Source organism: Megalobrama amblycephala, linkage group LG19, assembly GCF_018812025.1.
Source record: "Megalobrama amblycephala isolate DHTTF-2021 linkage group LG19, ASM1881202v1, whole genome shotgun sequence".
NCBI lineage: Eukaryota > Metazoa > Chordata > Actinopteri > Cypriniformes > Xenocyprididae > Megalobrama > Megalobrama amblycephala.
Window position 1 is genome coordinate 12,002,736 of NC_063062.1, and position 22,776 is coordinate 12,025,511.

General features: G+C 38.6%; 1 protein-coding gene across 5 annotated transcripts in view; it reads right to left on the reverse strand.

The window, feature by feature from the left end:
• The window catches only part of megf11 (multiple EGF-like-domains 11), a 141,547-nt gene that overhangs the window by 41,188 nt on the left and 77,583 nt on the right, over nt 1-22,776 (reverse strand). For all 5 annotated transcript variants that reach the window (XM_048168707.1, XM_048168705.1, XM_048168706.1 and 2 more), the window contains exons 7-11: nt 13,684-13,930; nt 11,775-11,895; nt 9,517-9,653; nt 8,306-8,518; nt 5,680-5,854 (exon numbers count right to left, since the gene is read on the reverse strand). In XM_048168707.1, the coding sequence (XP_048024664.1) occupies nt 5,680-5,854; nt 8,306-8,518; nt 9,517-9,653; nt 11,775-11,895; nt 13,684-13,930 (893 nt within the window). The remainder of the gene's footprint in view (nt 1-5,679; nt 5,855-8,305; nt 8,519-9,516; nt 9,654-11,774; nt 11,896-13,683; nt 13,931-22,776) is intronic.

Genomic DNA, 22,776 nt, shown 5'->3' on the forward strand with positions numbered 1-22,776 from the left:
AGCTGACAAAATGATTTAGACTCCCAATTAGTGGGGTAATGGCAGTGTGCCGTGCGCCTCCTGCCTCCGTCTCCCTGGTGCCAGGGATTGAGCAGCAAAGGACCCGCTCTCTCATTATCATCTGGAACTAGGTCTAAGAGGAAGGCAAGATAAGATACGCCACAGGACGCCATGGGCACCAAGAGGGACTGACTCTCGCTCTCTCTATATATGTTTTGTTTCTCCCCTCTCTTTCAATCTCTCATCATTTATCTCGCTCGCTCACTTTGATACAATCATCTCCAATATTTTCTCTTACTCCCACTCTTTTCTTTCTTGTATGCTCTCTCTTTCTTTTTGCTTCTCTCTCTCTCCCACATTCCCCCATTGTATTCCCCATTTCAAATATTCTACCTCTCCATCTGCTTCGCTCGTCCATCCACTCCCCACATGAAAAGCTTACATCTGTGGATTAATTTTTCATCAATCTACGTGCAGTTATCTTTGTTCCACTCAAAAGTGACAGCAAGCAGACTGCTAACAATGGCAGTTCTGTTCAGCGGAAAAAGACTTAAAACTATCGGTGCAGGCAGCCGAATATGGGGCGAGAAAGTTAGTTTGTTCGACTTTTCAGCAGACCTGCAATTTACTGGTGAATGAGTTGGAGGTAAAAGAGTCTCTGGCTCACAAATGACCACAGGGATTTATTGAGACCCGTGAATGCTCCAGATTACACTGACACAGGCCTGAGAGCACTCATTCAACTGGGTGACTAAACTCCTCTAAAAGCAGGCTAAAGCAGGACTTAAGTTTAGAAGCTAAATATTCACTTTATAATAACATTAGCAAAGATCAGTAGTACATTCAAAGAGCTAGAAATGTCTTCAAGGTTTGATTGGTATTCATTACCATATTGAAAATCTGGGATAATTCTCAAATCATGCTGGATAACAACATGAATCTTAAAATTCATGTAATTTTTTCAGTTAAAATCTGCATTAAAATATATCACTTATAGTGGTTATTCATACAATATCTAAATGTGTTATAGCAATGACTGTTATTTTGGTAATGAACATTATTTTAAAGCACTAAAATCCCTATTAGTGCATCTGTTCATTCTAGTGAAGTGTCATGAAAGCACTCATGAACGTGGCATGTGTGCTTTCAACGTGGTACTACCAGCACGCATTTGGTCCCTCATTTACCCACCTGCGTTCTTCTCCAGTACCAGCAGCACGAGCATATATACGTTCCTTTCCCACCCCTATAAATATAACTCTCTCAGAACTCTATGGATGAGAGTTTTGGTGGCCATTACCCCTCTTATTTTCAACCAGACTGCGGTCAAATTGTTAACCTTTGCTGTTCTATAGGTCCAAATGGAAGAGCTGGCCTGGAAATAGATTATTGTGTCCCAATTCCATTGCATCTCGGTCAGGCACCTTGGCCAAAGCTCCTCGAGCAGTGTTTAATAGAACTGGCAGCAGGCCTCTCAAATCTAACACAAAGAGCAGGTGGTGAAAATGAAGATACAGTCTGTGCCTCCGCCTGCTAGTTCAAATCGCTGTAGCAGTTCTGCCACAGGACACAGCAACAGGCCAAGGCTGGAGTTGGCTAGAGCCTCTGGTACTGAGTTTGTCTTAATCATCACTGCCGTTCCACTCTTTACCTGCGGCACTGTCTTTATTTTATCTGCTTTGCAATATTTTCATTATTTCTGAATGCAGCAAGGGTGAAATCAGTTCAGCGGTGGGGAATATACTTGAAACTGTAGCTTTCTATGCTATATGCTACTTAAAACAAAGTGAAGCTACCTAAAATGTATTACCTACAATACCTATACTACCATTCAAACCTAAAACCTTAAAAGTCTCTTATGCTTACATTTTACAGTAAAACAGTGTTAGGCTGCATTTACAGTTAAACAGTAATATTGTGAAATAGTATTACAATTAAAAAATAAAGCTGCAAGCAGCAAAGAAAAGGCCCTTGCACCCGGGGCCACCACCACTCGGTGGCCATAGGAAAACAGTGAATACTGGGTGAAATGCATGTAAGTGAGTAAATACAGTTGAAATATGGCAAAGTCAATTTCGACGTGCCACACTTCCTTGACTATTACTGAATTTTGCCATGTAGATGTCTTCAGGCTAAGACTATTACCAATCATGTGAAGTTTGGAGCAGATTGGACATTGTTTGAGTTACAACAACTTCCTGTTTCATGGCATTAATTGCACACTTTAGCACTTAGCCATACTTCATGGCATATTTAAATGTTTCTGAGAGTGAATTATTGTGCAAAGCATGCCATTTCCTGTTGTCAGCAGGTGGCGCTATGACTAACTGAATATTGGCATAGAGATGTCTTCAGGCCAGGACTCAAAATTCAAAATATCTCACTTCCTGTTGGGTTTTCAGATTTTGCACCTGGGACTTTTTTGTAGGTATTGGGCTGTTACATCTGTCTACCAAATTTCATATGTGAAATGTAGCGCGAATGGTGCTTAACTGAAATTTTGTAGGTGGCGCTATTGAGCAATTTTGACACACCTTATTCTGAAACCCACATCAGACGTAAATTTTCACCACTTCTGATGCGTGTGCAAAGTTTCATGAGTTTTCAAGCATGTTTAGGCCCTCAAAAATACGATTCATTTTGGAGAAAAAGAATTGACTAAGCAATTACAATAGGGTCCTCACACCGTCGGTGCTCAGGTCTAACTATTAGTGATGTTGAAAACAATTGTGCTGCTTAATATTTTGTAGAAATCCATTTAAAAAATTTCAGGATTCTTTGATGAATAGAAAATTCAAAAGAACAGCATTTCATTTGAAATAAATATTTTGTAACATTAGAAATGTCTTTACTGTCACTTTTTTTTGATCAATTTAATGTATCCTTGCTGAATAAAAGTATTCATTTGTTTTAAAAAAAAAAATCTTACTGACCCCAAACTTTTGAATGGTAATGTGCCAGATGCAGAAAACATTATTTACTTTACATTCAGCAGTATTTTATTTAGTATACTTAAGTTCAAGTATATTTTTAAATATACTTTGGCCCGGTTTCACAGACAGGGCTTAGCCTAAGCCAGGATTAGGCCTTAGTTCAATTAGGATATTTAAGTAGCTTTTATAAATGTACACTAGAAAAAACATTACTGGTGTGCATCTTGAGACAAAACAATGGCACTGACAATATTTCAAGATATGTCAGTACAAGTTGCTTTCAGTTAAAACAGCTCAAACATGCATTTTAGTCTAGGACTAGCTTAAGCCTCGTCTGTGAAACCAGGGGTTTATGTAGCAAGTACACTAATATCAATGTAGTATACTTGTAAGTGTACTATTTCAATACTACTTGGGACTAAACTGGACCTTTTTAGTTTATAAAAGTATACTTATAACTATACTTTAAGTCAACTTTGAGTACACAACTAGTTTACAACTACGTTTTTCATTTCTTCTACAAGTGAACGTAAAAGTATACTGATAATTTACTAGCAATACTTGTAGCATTTTTGAAAGTATACTTTCAGTAAACTACTAGTTTAGTAGTTTTACACTGCAAGTATACTTGTATGTTTTCTTTAAGTGAAACTTAACATCATACTTAGTTTACTATCATACATAGTTTACTATTTATGTTATTTTTGCACTTTAAGTATGCTAACAGTATTCCTATTTATGTATACATTTTTAACTTGAAATATACCTTTAACTGTAATTTAAGTAGATTTGAAGTAAATTCCTATGTATGTTACCAGTGGACTACACAAAAAGTTACATAACCAAAATTCTTCTTTAAAAATCAATATTTTCAAACAATGTAAGTCTGCAAGACAGTAAATGTAAGTTCATAAGACTGTAAAAAACTAACAGCACTCTTGAATAAAATTCTTTTTTGTAAGGATGGAAGAAAAACAACAAAGATCTCAATTAGGATGACATGCATTACATTTGAATAGGTACTTTTACACTACATACAACTAAACACAAGAAACAGCTTAATGTATATAATTCAAGACATATTTAAAGGGATAGTTCACCTACAAATGAAAATTCTGTCATCATTTACTCCTCCTCAAGTTCATCCAAACCTGTATACATTTCTTTGTTCAGCTATATACACAAAGGAAAATATTTGGAAGAATGTTTGTAACGAAGCAGATCTCGCCCCCCATTGACTATCATAGTACTTTTCCCTACTATGGTAGTCAATGTGTGTGGGGGGGGGGGGGGGGGGGGTGCAGAGTGGGATGTTCCAAATATCTTTCAAATATAACATCAGAACAAAGACATTTATACAGGTTTGGATGAACTAAAGCGGGAGTAAATGATGACAGAATTTTCATTTTTGGGTGAACTAGCCCTCTAATATAGTCACTATGTCAAAAACAGTGGGAAAAAAAGAAAAATGTTACTAAATATTTCACTTACGTTGAACATGCAAGTTACTACCAAACAATTGTTTTGGTTTCTCTCAGTTCTCTAACTCTCCCTACTAGCTCTGAAGGAGAGTATGTTTGCTTCTCCAGATGTACAGAAGTGTAAGAAATACTGACACATTCAGTAACAAAGTGAGACATCCAGCGATTTTAACATCTCTGTAAATTAAATTCAGGTCATTCTTATGATCATCTCTGTAAATTAAATTCAGGTCACTCTTATGATCATCTCTCTCGGTTTCTCTCAAGCTCTTTCCTTACATCTTATCACTTTCATTTTAGCATCCCCTTTGTTCATCAGAGAGCAGATTTTGTGCCTTGTGTGACCAACTGGATAACAAAATATTTAGTTATTTATGTCATATAAAATCTTGCCTGGAAATCACACTCTGGAGTCCTGGTACCTAATGCTTCTTTCTGCTTTTGGCAAGCTCTTTGTGTTAAGTCTAAACCTGCTGTGTAATAAGACATGAGCATTGTGAAAGTAGCATTACTGAACTTAGAGACTCTCACCTTGTTCCCAGCCTCCCTGCAGGAGGTGATGTGTTTATGTGTTTTTGTGTGTGTGTGTGCGTGTGTGAGAGAGACCACTATAGAGATCATTTTCAAAGCAATAAACTGTATTCGCTGACACTTCTGCTTTAAGTATGAAGGCACAAAAACTTTTCAAAGAAAGATCAAGGGAAGTGCTGACTAGAAATGTTCTCTGAGAGGTGCTTCCAGTTTTCACTTAAAATACACAATCATAAACCTTTATTATATAATTATGAATTCTGCCACCTTCATATGTCATATCTATGGCCCTGTTTAGGCTTGGTATCTCACAAGTGGTGAGCCAAGACACCTTGTTTGCACCTGTGTCACAAATGTGTGTCCTGCGACCATTTGTGATCTGGGGTCACTGATTTTTGGAATATTTTTTAAAAGCCGTATGTAATCAACTATTAAAATCCTCATTTTTTTTTTAGTGCAGTGGTTGATTGACAGGTTGGTAGGCAGTCTATAGCCGTTGTCCAGGACGCATTAGTGTTAACGCTACTAATGAGAGGTTTGAGTGATGTTAATGCCAGATGTATAGGGGCCTATATGTCTTGGCAATTGAATAAAGACCATCCTTTAATTCAAAACATTAGCAACTGTAATCATCAATGCTCAGCAGTCAATTTCAGGTGACAATATTTCAGCATGGCATGATTTACTAGTATTTAATGACTGTAGACAATGATAAATGATAAACATGGACTCACTGTGTAGCCTGGGGCACAGATACAGGCCCCAGTGAGACCGTGGCAGTCTGCTCCATTAGCACACTGGCACGGCACACTACATCCTTCTCCATAGTAACCCGGGGGACAGGTCTCATTGCAGTATAGACCCGTCCATCCCGCTGTACACGAGCATTCACCTGTCAGGGGGTGGCAGCTGAAAAACAGAAAGACAGATAGACATTTAGTTACAAATATGCCTAAAGATACACTGTGTATACGGCATCTAAACAGAAACACTTTGGTTTCCAGAACAAGGGAGCCAAATCTGAGAACTAAAACCATTGAGTTAATCCATCCTGGTGTCTGTGAGCTCCACTCAGATAAATGGGGTGTCCTTTCTCTCCTTCATGTAGTAATGAGCCCCAGTGTCTCAGGGTCTAATCTGCCCATACCAGGCATTAACATTGCATTAGCCAGGAACGCGGCTAAGAAATAATGAATGAAGCACAGGTCGCGATAAAGAGCAAGTGCTATGCTACTGTTGAAAGGTGTTCAAATTTTTCCTTGCAAGTCAAATGAAGTCAAATGGACTCAAATGGAGCTCTTTACTCACCCATGGCTCCAGAGGTTAACTCGAAAGGAGTTGGCTGGAAAAGTGATGATTGTACGACTGAAGGTAGGGGATTCCATAAAGATGTATTGTTTGTGTGAAATAACTTAGCTGAATTGATATTTGTTTAGTGTGAGTTTGCTGTTTAGCTGTGGAAAATCACATATAATGAATTTAATCATGTTCCCTGCAAGTCCCAGCAATACTCTTTGCATTGAATACATAGACCAACTTTTTTTTTAAATGGCACAGAAGAAATGCAAAATGTGTCACTGACAAATGATATGGAAACAAAACAAAACAAACAGTAATTTGACTTGTAAAGTATCTTTTTGTAATGTCTATTTCATGATTTACTTGTCTGCTACAATAATAAAAGTGGCCTCTCTCTCTCTCTCTCTCTCTCTCTCTCACACACACACACACACTCACATATATATATATATATATATATATATATATATATATATATATATATATATATATATATATATATATATATATATATATAGATAGATAGATATATATCTAAGGCTGTCAATTGAGTTAAAATTGAATGGAATTAATAAAATAAATCGCACAAACAAACACACACATATGTATATATGTAATATGTGTGTGTGTGTGCAATTAATTTTCTTAATAAGCATATTATGCAATTAATTCCATTCATTTTTAACTCAATTGGTTTACAGTTTTTAGACTAATTAACAGTGTATTTTGCTTTGCAAGAAAATAAAGTGCATTGTAGGTATTCAACAATACTACACTAATTAAATTACTGCATAATTAGGCATCAAAACGTTATAACATACAAAATAAAAAATGGATATTCATTTTGAGATTTGCTAAAGATAACATTTAATAGTGTTATTAAATTGTTAATTTTTCCAAAGATGAAAGAAGGTCTTACGGGTGTAGAACGACACGAGGGTGAGTAATTAATGACAGAATTTCCATTTTTGGGTGAACTAACCCTTTAATTGTAAGCAGGGCTTGACACTAACTTTTTTGCTCACCAGCCACTGTGGCTAGTGGTTTTCCAAAGTTACTAGCCACTCAACATTTTCATTGGCCACAATTTTGCTGTTGGGAAAATTACATTTTATATGATTAAAGTTGACTTTGGCATGCTTAAATTACTTGATTTTGAGTCATTTTACTTGATTTACAAGATTTAAAACCCTTTTAAACTTTCAGATAAAGATTGACCACCAAAATCAAGACTATATTGTATATCAGCTGGTATGTACAGTTATTTTTGTTTGGCTATATAAAAAAGAACAAAGTGAATTACAAATAGTAATTTAAAAAATCTTTTTTCAGATACATAGGTTTATTTAACATGTATACATTTAATCACAAAAGATGTTAAATAACATTAATGACAGACAGGTATTTATTTGGGGCCTGCTGAATGCATGTATGTAATATACTGACACATATTCAGTTTTTTACCCACCTGTTTACGTCCACTTAAGTCATAACCGACTATATCCACGCAAGATACTCCACACGATGGGCATTTTGACATCTGTGTGTGTGGATATTTTGACTATTCAGGCGCAAGGAAAACTGAGTGCGCACGCGAGAGAGCGCTTCTGTTGTGTCATTCAGCACAATTCCGCCTATCCGCCTTCACTGCAAGTTAATCGATAGAGAATTGTGATTGAATTGTAATTTTGTGATACGAAGAGCTTGGCTACCTTTCATTTGGCTGTAGGCTGAAATTATATTCAACCCGCCAAAGTGGCTAGTGGGAGTGGCTGTCTTACCCGCCACAGTTGAAATCTACCCGCATTTGGCGGGTGTTAATGTCAAGCCCTGATTGTAAGTAAGCATTAGATTATGGACAAGGTAATCTAAATGTAAAAATACGGCATGCGAAATTGAAACATCCAATATTGGCTTTTACCATTAAATTTGTAAAACAATCAGCTGAATATGAGCTCATAACCATAATGGTACAAAAATGCATCCCTAGTCCATTGTTTTTTGTCAGTATAGCAGTTATCATTCTACTGCAGTCTATTGACGTGAGGTAGCGTGTCTCACCTGAGTGTGTTGGTGGAGTTACATGGACAGTATCTGTCACAGATGAGACCGTATAGTCCTGGAGGACAGAACCTGTCCTGGCAGTGAGGCCCTTTAAATCCTGTATCACACAAACACGCTCCGTTGATGTGGTAACACTTGGCCCCATTCTGACAGTCACAGTGGAGGGCACACTGGGGTCCGTAGGTGCCAACCGGACACTCTTCCTGGCACCTGGGAACATTTCAGACACTTTACATAGGTAAAAAAAAAAGCCCAGTGCAATGTTTTGTATACATTATTCGTTACTCAGAGCAGCTCTGGAAGAAAAAGGAGCCAGTCAGAATAACACAAGCAGAATTAGTAGACTACAAAGTTATTCTAATCTAAGGGTCAAGGGTCAATGGTCTGGGCATCTTCTTTGGTACCTCAGGTTCATCAGTCCCTTGGCTTTGCCTATGGGGCGACAGGAAACTAAAACTGCAGTCATTAATTACCGTGAATACAATTAGACCCAGGCTCATTCTCTCTGTTGAATAGCAAAGTGACTTAAGGAACAGCGACTTCCACGAGATCTTCAATATACAATCCTGGCAGAACATCAATCTTGAGTGTCCAAAAAAGCCATTAGGAGACAGATAAATAGCTCAATTAAATTATAAAACGGACTAGGTATGTTTCATGTTGAAATTACACCAGCGTCGTTTGTATCAGGAGAGACGGGTGTGAGAAGGACTTAGGGGAAGGGAGGAGGGGGTACTAACGCAATCTGAGATTATTCCTGCTGGGCTAATTCACCTGTCACAGACCAAATGAATGAGGGCAATTTTGTTAAATATTAGAGGATAAGAAGTGTCTGTCCTGAAAGTGTTTTCATTCTGCAGACAATCACTTTAGTGCACTAATAAACCCTAAGCTGCTGCAGTAGACACAGGTGAAATAAAGGCACCGAGCTATTTCAATTGGATCCTAATAAAACTCCATTACTGGTAATTAATGGGCAGAAACTTAACAGACCAGTGCGGATCTTGGAGTGGGATCAGTGGACAGAGGGAATATAAACACAGGGCAGTAAAAAAAACAATTAATCAATTATTCAGACCCAAATTGTGCATGCTTGGTAACAAACTGCTTTTGTGGTAGTTTTTTTTTTTTTTTTTAAAGACACAGAGGAATAATAATAACAGAAATAAGATCAGAACTGGTTTTCACTAATTGGGTATCCGTTTTACCTGTGGCCACTGTATCCTGCCATACACTGGCACTGTCCTGTGATGTGGTCACACAGTCCTCCATTGCGGCACGAGCATTCCTTACTGCAATTGATCCCATATTTGCCGAATGGGCATGGCTGAGCGCACACAGACCCCTATCGAGCAAGAAAGCAGAGAAAATTCACATCTGAGAATTACTTAATTCAGAATGACCACTGAAGATGCACAAAAGGTAACGATTCACTTAAAGGTGGACTCAGTAGAATTTCAAAAACACTGTTTGGAAGTTAATCGGGCCGACACCAACAACAAACGTCTAACCAATCAGCATTAGGGGGCGTATGACGGTCGAGGAGACGGAACGAGCAAGAGGGAGATTTGAAAAAAAAGAACTGCAGAACGAGAGATGGAAAAGAATATCACTGGAATGAAGGTTTATGACTGGGCCGACTCGGAGCAGGGTGGTTAGGATTGGAGGGAGAGTTCTGGAGGCGGAGCACTGAAAAGAGGGGTGGGTTTGTTTGGGTTGATTTCAAATATCAACAATGTCCAACAGCTTTCTTCAAAATCTACTGCTCCCACCTTTAAAAAATTATAGTTCTGTCATCATTTACTCCCCCATTTCAAACCCATATGACTTTCTTTCTTTCAAAGAGAGAAATGCCTTAGTCATTATTATTCATGTATAATCTTCCCATTTTCACACCAAGAAAAATGATCATAATGATAACAATGTTGGCGTCCACGCAAACACAGGTTAATGTTCTGTTTATTATAAGCGCACTGCAGTTACGTTGTCTGCCGCTTTAAATGCTCGAGCTCTTTAAAGTTGTGTGGATTCTGACTGGCTGTTAATGTTTTTATTGTTCATCCGATGAAAAAAATCATTCTTAAAGTGATTCTAATAATACTGTTCATCTGTGTCATTAATGTTGTAGTTGTGGTGTGGACTTCGATATTCTCATAGAATTAGAACAATTATTAAACTTTATAATTATAGTTATCATCCTTAGTGTGAAAGTGACTCTTATTCTCACTTCCACACAAAATTGTGTGATGTGATCAGTCACATGATGTACAATCACCACAATGATGTCAAACAGATGCCATATAAAAAGATCCAGAGAGCTGAGGGCAATTTTTCACTGAACAACAACTTAAATTTCAATACAAAAGCTATCTGTCTTTTATAATGTTTTATGGTGATTTTTTTTTTTTTTTTTTTTTTGTCATTTTGGAGCTTGAAAGCACATTTGCTTTTATTCAATGAAACGAGCAGCCAATACATTCTTCAAACTTAAAATAATAAACATTTCTTGAGTGCCACAGAAGAAAGAAGTCATACAGATTTGAGGGAATAAATGATATACAGAATCATCCATAAAGATAAACGATCAATCATGCAAAGATAGAACATGTATAGAATTATACAAAAACACAGTATGTGGCCCTGTAAAAGAGGTCATATTCAATATCTATAGGCACTTATGTCAGTTAAAGCTGAAAGTTTTGCATGATCACTTACCACCTCATATCTGATCCAGTCTTTGCTACTGTACCTTTAAGACCTTTAAAGGTTCCTTTAATCACTGAATAGGTGCTGATATGTTTACAGTATGCTAATGTACTCACAGTTCTGAGGTCAATACTATTACAGTGTCTGAATGACCCATTTTTGCAGTTTAGTTTAATAAACGGTCTGAATGAACTGTGGATGGAGCATTGCTTTTTGAGCATTAGAGTATGTCTACATACAGTACTATAGCACATAAAACTCTTTTCAGAGGAGAAAGGAAACTTGTGTTTTTGATATGTCCTCGTTACGAGTTTAAGATGATGCAAAAGGAGCAATAATGAAGCTCAGCAAACTTCACACAATTTTCATCTTAAATAATAACTACAGCTGCTCTGCAAGACTCAGATCAGTGTCATTTCTTCCCCCTTTAGGATTGTGCAAATATCTCAATTCAGATTCTCCTCTATCCCTTCTTCATTTACCTCTTAAACTCTTTCACCTTCCCTCCATTCACTCACCCCTCCCTTCTCCTTCTAATTATTCTGTCTTTTCCTTTCTTACTTTATTTTAAGTGTGACTCACCTCTTCCGTCGTTTCAGTATCTTGCCCTTTTACTCTCCTTCACTCTCTGCCCCTCATCCCTTATCGTCTCTTCATCTTTATTCCCCTCTGTTTCTTTTCTATCTTTTATTCTCTCTGTCACTTCCTCTTTGTCCCTCACTTCTCCACACTTTTGGTCCCTCTGAGCGCAGCATCTTACCGTCCATCCAGCAGGGCAGGAGCATTCTCCAGTGATGTGATGGCAGGTTCCTCCATTTTGACAGGGGCAGCGCTGCTCGCACTGTGGGCCGTGACTTCCAGAGGGACAGCGCTCTCCACATCTGCCAAACCACAAGAGCAAAAACATGAAACCCAGGCAGCCATTGCAAAGGATTGCAACATAAAACACAAGAATGTTCAAAGACTTTAGAACAAATACTTAAAAAAAGAAAAAAAACCAACCAAGTACCCTCACAAGTACTTCACAGCATTTCCACTATGCTAACAATGAATATAGACAAAGAATAAGTACATCGAATGTAGAACAGTATGGGAGACTGGGGCTAGTTGTCACATGGGGTACCTGGAAGGTTTTGGGTTAAAAATCTTCAGAAGTGGTTTTCTTTGTTGGTTTTGAACATCTAATTCAAATTGTATCCTCCAAACTGCAATATTTGTCAACTAGAGTTGTCAAAAGTACCATCTTCGGTACCAAAATTTAAAAAATGTGACACTTTTAAAAATGGCGCTACAATGACCAACGCACAGCTGCGTTTGAAAGCACATGGGAGTGTTTGAAAGCAGGCATCTATCAGTGGATTTGTCCACGATAGATGCCTGCTTTCAAACTCTCCCATGTGTATCTGTGTGAGAGCTCGGTGAAGAGCATTGTTGTTGTCTATTTACAACATGTTTTTGAAGCGTTGATCATTGAAGCCAATCACAGACATATTCGATGAGCATGTGAACACAATGGCCAATCAGAGGTGTTTACGAATCCATTCAACAGAGCATTTTTAAAATTTCAGTACCGAATTGGTACCTAAGCCTGTACTTTTGACAACTCTAGTTTTCCCCAATGAATGTATGGTGAATTAACCACAGTAGCATACATTGTAGTAAAGGGTTTGCTATTATTTTTATTTATTTATTTATTTATTTACATATTTTATTGGAATTGAATAATTTTAATCAATTTATCAATTACAATTTGTGTTACCACAAAACAATTGATATTTAAAAAATGTTACAAAATTATATATGTTTTTTAAAATAAAAAAGTATGGTACACTTTTGTTTGGGCTGCTAAGATTTTATAATTTTGAAAGAATTCTCTTAATATGCTTAAGAAAGCTGAATTTATTTGATCAAAAATATACTAAAAACAGCAATATTGTGCAATATTATTACAATGTAAAATAACTGCTTTTTATTTTAATATATTATATACATTTAAATTATTTCTGTGATGGCCAAGCTACATTTTTATCATCCATTATTCTTCAGTGTCACATGATCCTTCTTATATCATTATTTGGTGCTCAAGAAACGTTTCTTATTATTATCAATGTTGAAAACAGTTGTGCCACTTAATATTTTTATTGAAACTGAAAACATTGTTTTAAAGATTCTTTGATGAACAGAAAGTTCAAAAGCACAGCATTTATTTTAAATAGAAATCTTTTGGAACATTATAAATGTCCGACTGTCACTTTTGTTCAATTACTGAATAAAAGTATCAGTTTCTTTAAAAAAACAACAACAAAAAAACTAACTAAAATCTTATTGATCCCAAACTATTGAATGGCAGTGTATTTTGGAATATTTTCATGAATTATTTATATAATATAATATTTTTGTACGTTGAAAAACAGACTATTTAATGGCAGGTTCCCATTGTGACAACACAAAAGGTCATAAAAGGCAAATGTGTGTTTCCTTGGCAATGATGGTGGAAAGGTTGAATAGCTATTTTGCAGTCAAGTGGTGTGGGCCTATACAGAAATTGACTTTCAAAAATAAACCTACCCTTTTCACTGGAGTTACAACTTGCCCTTGTCTTTTTTCAGGAAAGACATATTAACCTTCATATCTCTATACTGAAAACCTGTTTTATCTCTGGTACTCACATGGGGCCCATGTAGCCTGGTGCACATATGCACTCCCCCGTCTCGTGGTGGCAGGTGGCACCGTTGAGGCATTGACATTGCAGCTGGCAGCCCTTGCCATAGTAGCCAGGCTCACATTGATCCTCACAGCGCCAGCCTTGGTAGCCGTCTGTGCAGACACAGGCTCCTGTGATGGGGTTACACAGTGCCCCATTCTTGCACTGACAGCGGTTGCTGCAGTGGGGCCCCCAGTGGCCACTTTCACAACCTGAAACACAGAGAAGAAGAAAGGATGCTTTTTTACACCAGCCAACTAAAATGCCACTATACACCAGTCAGAGTGGATACTCTCGCTGATCAGTATGATTCAATTGTATTACATTCTGAGCAACAGGTTGTGAACCGGCGACCTGTAATCCTGGAATTCCCAATACACAAGATTTGTGAAGTCATAGAATTTTATTACAGAACATATGCTGAAGTATACAGGTTTGTACAGTGTTTTGTCAATACAAGTGAATCCCACTGCAAGTGGGGATTAGCCGAAGCATAGATTATTTACATCCCCTCATATATTCTCTTTAAATTATCAACGAGGTAATACCATGCTGAAAGCAAACGCTATCAATAAAATGGGTGAAATTGCAAGGAGCTAATTTTGCAAACGCACCTAAAGTGACCCAGAGATGCTATAAAAGACTGACTCAGTCATTCTTGTGTTCACACAGTATTAGCTATCATAAATTAGGGCCAATAGACATACTGTAGACTTTGTACATCCTTGCATAAATCTTACAGCATGTTTCTGGAGATATTCTGGTGATTCTGAGAGGTCTTATCATTTCCCTCACCTTAAAATCAGTGCTAACTACTAACTCAGTGGATATTTCGTCATCTTTTCTGATATACTGTACACTACTTTTAAAAAGTTTGAGGTCATTAAGATTTGTTTTTGAAAGAAATTAATAATTTTATTCGGTAAGGATTGATTAAAAGTGACAGAAAAGACATTTACCATGTTTCAAATGCTATACAAATGCTAACTCTCTATTAATGTATCACAGTTTCGACAAAAATATTAAGCAGTACAACAGTTTTCAACACTGATAATAAAAAGAAATGTTTCTTGAGCATCAAATCAATTATTAGAATTAGAATGATTTCTGAAGGATCATGTGACACTGAAGACTGGAGGAATGAATGCTGAAAATTCAGCTTTGCCATCACAGAAATAAATCACATTTTAAAATGAATTAAAATAGAAAACAGCTATTTGAAGCTATTATTTTGTAGCTGTTTTTTTTTCTGTATTTTAATCAAATAATTGCAGCCTTAGTGATCATAAGAGACTTCTTTCAAAAACACATCAAAATCTTCACAACATGTTGTTTCAAGCATACAGTCCTTTTAAACTCACAAACCAGTCCATATTTAACCTCTAACTAAGCTACAAGACATTTGTGACCCATGCAGGCAAAATGAGTCAAATTCAAATTTTTTCACATTCTCTATTCAAAAACCTTCAAAATTATGTTTATGATTTGTTGGAATCCAACAAAAAATGACTGAGCTACACTTGTTTGAAGTCGATAGAGTCAGCAAGGTCAATTTTGAGAAAAATCGTAAAGGTTCCAAAACAAAATCACCAAGCAACAATACCTTAAAATCCCTGGTAACAACACCGGAATTGGCACACACCAAGTAAAAACCAAATATCTATAGGAAAAATATATATTCAACTTATTTTTTCCATGATACCACAATTGTTTGATTAACATTAGCAGACAGCCAATATATATTAAGACCTACTGTATCACACAGATCTAATATAATGTTACACATCAGATGTTTTTCCCCCAGCAGTTAACCAAACTTTCATTTAAGGCATAACAGATAATGTTTGTGTGAATACTCACCAAGACAGATGTTTTGAAATGCGCGGCGCACTTCAGATCTGTCAGTCAGTGCGAGTAAAATCATTTTTGTTTACATCAGCATGAGTTTGAAAATCAAATTTCATTGGTTCAGACTCATGCCATTGAGAATTCGCTATGAATATTCACAAAGTTGGAATGCTGAGCTTTAAAACGTTACTAAACTCGTGCTGAGTGAAGCACGAGTCATCGAGAAGCGAGCAGAGAAAAATGTCAACTTTCATGGACAAGGGAAAGATACTTCTCTCAGAAAACGTATAAATAAAGATACTTTTAGATATTTAATTGCTATTTGGAGCATTGGGGTCACTAAATGAGGGCTTAATGAACTAATTTTTGCGAAAACCTCAAATTCAACCTCAATTGACATTTTTCACTTGTTTTGGCTGTAGCTCGAAATTAGCCCGTGCGCATTCCGACTTCTTTTGCCAGCCCGGGTCACATTTATCTAAGCTCAGAAAGCTGTTTTGAAAGTGGATAAAGCCCTAATGAAGACTGTGTGCTGTGGGAGAGCAGCATCTGTTGTCTATGTCAGACAAACATCAGGTGGATGATCAGCACTTAGAGAAGACAGCTTGGCACAGAGGGGGGTCATGGAACATCCTGCCGCCATGGCGAGTCTTTCCCAGGAGGTGCGACGTAGACCGCATTAAGTAGCTCACAGAGGGCAGGAGGCACGTTATTGATTTGAGTAAATCTGCCATGGATGAGTTCTCCTGTCGGTTGAGCTCTCACACCACACAAATGACCAGGGCACATTAAAGGCAGGAAACCTGCAGGAGGTCAGCAAAGATGGATGAGCCGCTCATCGTCTGCTCCGCTCGCAGTCAATCAGCACTCATCATGCTCCTCTCGGTTCTCCCACGCTGATGAGAGAAAAAGAGCAGAAAAACACAACACATCCACTGTTTGCCTCTCTCGCCAGCCCCCGGACCTCGTCAACTCCCCATCAGCCCCAAAGTGAGCGCTTCACTTTCAAAGAAGCCTCATACTGGGACGCAAACAGTTTCCCTCCCATTTAACACGGCAAATCCACTCCGCGTTGGCTCAGAGTCCGCCCGGCCTCTTCATTTGCAGCCATTCTGAATCACTGCGGAGGAGGACAAATAAGTGGAAATCTAGACAGAGCTTAATTTGCAGAAGTCTTTTTCTCTGATGCTCAGAAGCAGCACAAAATGTTGCCATTGAAGACTCAAAGCCTCTTTTCCCCCCACAGCGAGACGCCTCAGCACATTTCCTCCTAAAGCCCATTATCTCGGCCCGTCTCTTCTGCGTTTAGTTTTAGACTCGCCGCAGACAGTCTCTCACTGCGGGCCCTCTGACAGCATTTAGCTGTGATTAAAGAGTCAGAGATCATTTGGTGCCATGGGCAAGGCTGTAAAACACACAGTGTTATTCCTATTTCTCTGTGTTTAAAGTATCTGAAAAAAAGCTTCCATAAGTATGTGTCTAATCAGAGAAGAGATGAAGGAAGAGTGGATGAGGCCCCCTTTGGGGCAATGGACCTGGTGTGTGGGCAGAGATTCAATGTTATAAGTACACCAAATGGTCGGCCTGTAATACAACCCCTATTAAAAGCGCTCAGCATTGCACAAACAGGCTAATCTAAGGGTGTGTTTGGGGAGAGAACCCATGCTCCTTTCCACAACACACTTGCACTTCGAGGCAAGAGGAAAGAGCTGTGAACGTGCGTTTGTGTACTGTATTTTGATAAGCAGAAAAATGTAATGGCCTGATCTGATCAGATGGTTGGGAAAGATCTCAGTGCAGGGCAACGCCATGCAAAAATCCTGTGAGAATCCGTAATGCTGCTACTTGAAGTTCTCCCATAAGTGCGGTGAACCATATTACAAAACAAGTAAAATCCTTTCAGCTGCAGGCCTGATTCAAAAATTATTAAGGCTGGCAAGAAAAATACTGTATGTATTTTGGTGCTACATTCTGCCTGGAGCTGTGTGTGCAGCTAAATAAACATGAACGTCACAAAAGGCTAATTAGGGAGAAGTCTAAACTGTTGTATTTTCTATGAAGACAAAATATCTCACTCCTGTGGAATCTGGAAGCCCTGCTTGCGCTGTCTGTTTTTTATCAAGAATACGTTTCTTGTCAGAGCCATAGCCTTGAGGGCAGCGCGCATACATATTGTGCAACAGAGCTTCATATCTCTTCCTGTCTCTCCTCAAACTGTCAAATAAAGGCATAATTCTCCAAAAATATGACACTGAAAAATATATATATAAAAAAATGATTTTATTAATTGTTTTATGCCATGTCAGAATCTAAGGCTATTTTTAAAGCAAAAATCATGGTAAAATATTTTTTGATTTAAAAAAGGTAAATAAATCAATAAACATATTTAAAAACAGTGCTTTATATTTCTCGTCTCCTATTACTTCCTGTGTCTCCTCCGTGCATAAATACATTTTAAAAAGACAAACCTGAGACAGACCCAATAAAATTATCGGGTTTGCAATTTCTGCAATTTTTTCGAACCTGACTGGACCCAAATGTAAACGGCTTTGAGATGTGTACAGACACGCATCAATCAGGCCCAGACTGGCCATCGGGAGCACTGGGAGAAATCCCGGTGGCTTGGCAACTGATTTGGCCTGCTGCTCCGTTCATTTTTATTTATTTACTTATTTATTTTTACTTTATATTATTGCCTGCCTGATGCACACAAGTGATTTTTATATTCGGACAGTGATTTTAATTGTGACCAGTGGGAAAAAAAACTTGATAGCTCGATAAAAATTTAATTGATGAGATGGCTTTCTGTGTGCGCGGTAACAAATGTTTGTTCCTTTTCTATATGCATTTCCCAAAAATGCATAGTCGCTGTCTGTTCATGAAGTGCTAAAATGTCAATCACTCATCACTGTAACCTCATTACGTCCAATAAAAAAAAACTTGTTATTTACCTGAAGCGTGGATTCAGAGAGAACTTAGAAAAATTGAGATAATGTTATCATAGAATTATTTAATATGTATTTGTTTTAAATTATAAATATTGTTAAGTGCCCAAAATGAATAATGGAAAGTTGGCATAGTTTAAAAGAATTTCAGGTATTCTCGGATCCATTCTGTAAAAGCACATTTATTCTAAATTACCCAAGACCAGATGCCACTCATATCAGACCCGACCTGTGTCTGAGGCACTCGTCAAAGTTTTGGACCCGGGCAAGCCGGATGAGGCCGCAGAGCGGGCTTCCAGATCGGGCATGAGAGCCATGGAGTTAGCGGGAGAAGACCAGAGAAAGAGAAACCCCTTCGAAATTCTCCGCCAGCTCCCCAGGATTGTAGTTGACACTCAGCATGCGTGGGGCCAGAACTGCGAGGTGCAGACGCTTGGCTACCATCTCTCATGAAGAGAGCGAAGCGGCGAGACTGAGTCCAAAACTTTGACGAGTGCCTCAGACAAAAGAGATGCTCGCCAGCTTTCTCTTCCCTGGGTCGGCATCATATTGAGGCTGGTGGGCAAGGCATACGTGGTGACAGGTCAGGTTGGTGGGACCTGCACACTATGTCGTTGTTGCAAGCCTACCAAGCAGACCCTTTGAAAGACCTGGACCAGGGCGAGGGATTGTTTCCTGAGGCAGTTATGGAATTGTGTGCAGCCACAGATCTAGTCCTCTGTACTACTAAAGAGACGAACCATGCCATTGGCCACTCTATAGCTGCTATCCATATCTTATTTATTGCCTAGATCAGCTTATTATGATGGACTTAGAACTGTGGACTTAGCTGAGGCAGATAATAGCCTCTCCTGAATAGCTCTACCCTTACACCGTGTCTACACCGGGCGCGAGCAGTGCGACGTGACATGTCAAAAGACAATAGAACCCATTATAATCAGTGATGTTGTCTATACCGGATGTGGCGCGGCGCAACAAATTCCAGACAGTAAATGGATTCCCCGCTCTATTTCTGATTTAGTACAAGTGCTTTGCAATGGTCGGTTTGTCGCGTTCAGTGTAGACAGCTTTTAGCTGTTGCGGTGTTGTCGCGTCTGGTGTAGACACAGTGTTAGAGGCTCTAGGTTATTGCCTGCCCTATTAACGTTCCCATAGCATCAGCATCTGACGCAGCATTGAGTTCCTTTGAAACCCAGTTCCCTGAGAAGGGAACGAGACATTGTCATGCTTCGGACATGCCTGCACGATCTGGAAGCCCGCTCTGCGGCCTCATCCGGCTTGCCCGGGTAAAAGAGATGCTCGCCAGCTTTCTCTTCCCTGGGTCGGCATCATATTGAGGCTGGTGGGCAAGGCATACGTGGTGACAGGTCAGGTTGGTGGGGACCTGCACACTATGTCGTTGTTGCAAGCCTACCAAGCATACCCTTTGAAAGACCTGGACCAGGGCGAGGGATTGTTTCCTGAGGCAGTTATGGAATTGTGTGCAGCCACAGATCTAGTTCTCTGTACCGCTAAAGAGACGGACCATGCCATTGGCCGCTCTATAGCTGCTATCCATATCTTATTTATTGCCTAGATCAGCTTATTATGATGGACTTAGAAATGTGGACTTAGCTGAGGCAAATAGTAGCCTCTCCTGAATAACTCTACCCTTACACCATGTCTACACTGTGCGTGAGCAGTGCGACGTGACATGTCCAAAGACAATAGAACCCATTATAATCAGTGATGTTGTCTATACCGGATGTGGCGCGGCGCAACAAATTCCCGACAGTAAATGGATTCTATTTCTGATTTAGTACAAGTGCTTTGCAATGGTCGGTTTGTTGCGTTCAGTGTAGACAGCTTTTAGCTGTTGCGGTGTTGTCGCGTCTGGTGTAGACACGGTGTTAGAGGCTCTAGGCTATTGCCTGCCCTATTAACGTTCCCATAGCATCAGCATCTGACGCAGCATTGAGTTCCTTTGAAACCCAGTTCCCTGAGAAGGGAACGAGACATTGTCATGCTTCGGACATGCCTGCACGTCTTTTTCAGTCAGTCTAAAGTTGTTGACGTGTAATGCAAGCACCCTTTTATACACACGGGTACTCCATGTGACATCATAGGACTACCGTCAGTCAATAGGATTGGCGTGATTTCAAACATGCTTCAGAAATCGAGTTCCACGGACACATCCCCATAGCATCAGCATCTGATGCAACATCTTGTTCCCTTCTCAGGGAGCCGGGTTACATGCGTTACATGCGTATTTTAGTTTTAAATTAATATATCAATCTTCTGCCAACCTGGCATTTGCCCTTGTATCATCCAACAGATGGACCGTAGCCATCTAGATGTTTGTAACAGGGCCAAGGGTTTGAGAATCAGATAGGAAGCACTGTACAAGAGTGTGATTACACTGACTCTATCACAGCATACAATACCTCTAGGGCCAATTACTACTTCCTTGCACCAAGTCCAGCCCATTCTACTCCTTTAATTAAAGCTCCAGCGGTGGAGAGGAAGACTAAGTCAACCCCTCTTTCACCCAAGTTTTAGCGTTAGTGGTTAATGAATGGAGGAAGTGCATCCAGACAATTAAACTTCCAGATAAATGAAGATCCCAAACCCTGGCAGCTGAACTGCTCTGTTTGGGTTCATCTCTGCTATGCCATGATGAATACAGGATGGGAGTTTGTCTCTACATGACAGAGTGTCTTAATTACTGTGAGTCAATGTCATAGCTCTGTGCGCTACGTGACTCAAGTCGACTCCATGCCTGATGACGGTTAGAGTGAGACCTGTTTTGTGCTAGTTGAGTGTGTTCTTCAGAGCATAGGTTATGCAGAAACCTTATTAAACCACTGAATGTCAAACAGTGTGCAGCTTCAAAGAAAGCAAAAGTAAATTAAAGTATATGGACAAGGTGTCATAAAATATACAGTTTTAAAATGGGTGATCCAAATGTGTTTTGATAAAAAGATTCTGTCTAGTGAGAAATAAGTGAAGGTTCATATACACACAGAAACCTTGACTGATTGGAATTGCAAGGCTGCAAGGATAGGATTTTTAAACAATTAAAGGTACTGCATCCCTATTACCCGACGGACATCCTGAATAATGAGGGAGGTGAAGAAGTTTGCCAAATTAGATCATTAAAAAACAATAATAATAATAATAATAATAATAATAAATTTAATTGATTTTTAAAATTTTGTTGATTAAGAACTTTTTTTTTTTAGAGGTTTAACAAGGTAGTTTACACCATGCTCTCTTGTTTTGGTGCATGAATCTTTTTAATTACATAAAGAATTCAGTTTGTGATTTGCAATCAAAAATCAAAATCTTTTGCTATTTTATTTAACACATGTAGGAAAACAAAAATGAAGCTGAAGAGAGAGCGTTTGTGTTTCCCTCCCTGTGTTAAATATAATAACAAAAGATTTTGAATTTTGAACGTAAAACGTTGGGAGAAATCAGATGTCTCTTTATATTAGATACATGCATAAGGTCTTAAAGTGACAGCACTGTCATTAAAGGTGCCCAAGAATGCTTTTTCACAAGATGTAATATAAGTCTAAGGTGTCTCCTGAATGTGTCTGTGAAGTTTCAGCTCAAAATACCCCATAGATTTTTTTAATTAATTTTTTTAACTGCCTATTTTGGGGCATCATTAACTATACACTGATTTTTTCAGCGTGCCGCCCCTTTAAATCGCGTGCTCCCTGCCACACGAGCTCTCGACTATATTACAGCGCATTTACAAAGTTCACACAGCTAATATAACCCTCAAATGGATCTTTACAAGATGTTCGTCAAGCATGCTGTGTGCATGCTTCGAATTATGTGAGTAAAGTATTTATTTTGATGTTTACGTTTGATTCTGTATGAGTTTGAGGCTGTGCTCTGTGGCTAACGGCTAATGCTACACTGTTGGAGAGATTTATAAAGAATGAAGTTGTGTTTATGAATTATACAGACTGCAAGTGTTTAAAAATGAAAATAATGAAGGCTCTTGTCTCCATGAATACAGTGAGAAACGATGGTAACTTTAACCACATTTAACAGTACATTAGCAACATGCTAACGAAACATTTAGATAGACAATTTACAAATATCACTAAAAATATCATTCTGTCATGGATCATGTCAGTTATTATTGCTCCATCTGCCATTTTTTGCTGTTGTTCTTGCTTGCTTACCTTGTCTGTGCACAGATCCAGATGTTAATACTGCCTTTCCTTGTCTAATGCTCGAACATGGGCTGGCATATATGCAATATATTG